The following is a 2,006-nucleotide window of genomic DNA, read 5'->3' as shown; positions in this document are numbered from 1 at the left end:
GTCTGTATGTGTACGAAATGGCTTCCTTGTCCTGAGCAGTTCTGGACAGTTTTTTTTCTTCCCTCTTTTCTCCCCCCTCCCTCTCCCTCTCACATGTTTTGTTTTCCTCTCTCTCTTTTTATTAACATTGGTAGTCCTTGGCTGTGTTAACAAGTCTTTTTGCCAGATATCACAGCCACGCTTTCATCAGTAACACAGTGCGTCCCCTTGCCCCAGCCCCTAGTCACTCAGGATGGAGAAAGGCCATGTGTGTGTATGTGTGTCCGTATGTATGTATGTATATATATATATATGCACATGTGTATATACACATATAATATGCACGTGTGTGTGTGTGTGTGTGTGTGTAAGAGGTGGGGACTCATCAGTTTGTGGTTTGATATTGGGGCGTGATGTAGGGCAGGGGGGCCTAAAGAAAGTTCAGGTGGTGAGTTTGCGTCCCGTCATCCCTGCTGCGATCACAAGAGTTCGTACTGTCGTAGGTGCATGCGCTGGATGATGTCTCTGCAGTCGTTAAACACTCTGCGGATGTTTTCCGTGTCCACGGCGCAGGTGAAGTGGGGGTAGCAGTAGTGCCGTCCGTCTCCACTCGCTGTACTGATCCTCTAAATAGACAAAACAACAAAAAACAGAAGGTAATTTTATTAGAACCGGCAACAAGACATGATTTAAACTGCAATGTAAGTGACTCTCTTCAATTCAAATAAAAAATATCCACTTAAATATCCCTTTATATATATGAGTTTATATATACACTACTGGTTAGGATCGGTAAGATTTTTGAAACAAGCCTCTTATGCTCACCAAGGCTGCACTGATCAAAAATACACTAAAAACAATAATATCGTGAAATATTATTACAATTTAAAATAACTGTTCTCTTTATTTTAGTTTATTTTAAAATTTAATCAATTTCTGTGAAAATTCAGCAAAGCTGAATTTTCAGCATCATTACTCCTGATTTGCTGCTTAAGAAACAATTTTTATTATTATTAATGTTTAAAACAGTTGCCGCTTAATATTTTTGTGGAAATATAAACAAAAACGGAACAGCATTTATAGGGAATGGTACTGTCACAAACAATTTAATGCATCCTTGATGAATAAAAGTATTAATTAAAAAAATACTGACTGATGCCAAAACCTTTGAATTGTAGTGTATTTTTAAATAATAAAAAACCAATGCCATAGTTTAAGACACAGGGTGATGGGCTGCCATGATGATTTTGGTGCCATAGTAGAACCAGACTCACCAAGAACTCATCTCGGATGAAATATTTTGCTCTCGTAACTCGCGGATCTTCCCCTTGCTCTGGTGTTGCTGTTAGAAAGAAAGTATCTTGTTAGTAACACTGATGGCGTGAAATCCAACATTGGATTACTACTATGCTTTAGATTAATACAATCATTTGATAATCACTACAATCACTAAAAATCATTATTTTATTTTACTGACCATCATCTGGTGTAGTGTAGCGTGCAAACTCTGGGAAGTAATCCTCAATTTTTGATTTTCCCGCCAAAACCTTCTCCGCCAGCAAGTCCTGCTTGTTTAAGAACAGAATGACAGAAATAGTTCGAAGCCACCTGGAAAGCGAGTAGAGAAAAAGATTAAGAGTTGTGGGAAAAAAGATGACCATAAAACTAGACTTTCACATTGTCTGAAGAAAATGTGAGTGGCACAGTAGTATACTCCTATTAAGCCCTCCTCTTTTTACATGTGTAAGCGTGTTTTAGGCGTCCAAAGGGTACCTGTTATTCCAGATGTTCTTGAACAGGTTAAGTGCCTCCTGGAGTCTGTTGGTCTGATTGTCCTCTCTGAGCACCATGTTATAACTGCTGCTGGCTACCACAAAAATGATGGCTGTCACGTCTGTAACAAGAGAGAAAGACAATCCATCATAAAACTATTCCTTAATTACAAGAAATTAATAAACCAACATATTGGCCAGACTAATAACTAGGGATGCACCGGTACCACTTTTTCCAGTACTCGCCCGATACCG

At 38.8% G+C, this 2,006-nt stretch overlaps 1 protein-coding gene across 1 annotated transcript; it reads right to left on the bottom strand.

Moving 5' to 3' along the window:
* Positions 1-6: 6 nt before the first annotated feature.
* On the bottom strand, positions 7-1,907 carry LOC107683167 (guanine nucleotide-binding protein G(s) subunit alpha; the record flags this gene model as incomplete). The annotated part of the gene is made up of 4 exons (XM_016479240.1): positions 7-605; positions 1,254-1,321; positions 1,457-1,587; positions 1,753-1,907. Coding segments are annotated over 4 exons (501 nt in total), but the record flags the coding sequence as incomplete, so codon positions are not given.
* Positions 1,908-2,006: the final 99 nt, after the last annotated feature.

This window comes from Sinocyclocheilus anshuiensis, unplaced genomic scaffold (genome assembly GCF_001515605.1).
Source record: "Sinocyclocheilus anshuiensis isolate Anshui unplaced genomic scaffold, SAMN03320099.WGS_v1.1 C32997412, whole genome shotgun sequence".
NCBI lineage: Eukaryota > Metazoa > Chordata > Actinopteri > Cypriniformes > Cyprinidae > Sinocyclocheilus > Sinocyclocheilus anshuiensis.
This window is presented reverse-complemented; position numbering and strand designations above follow the sequence as displayed.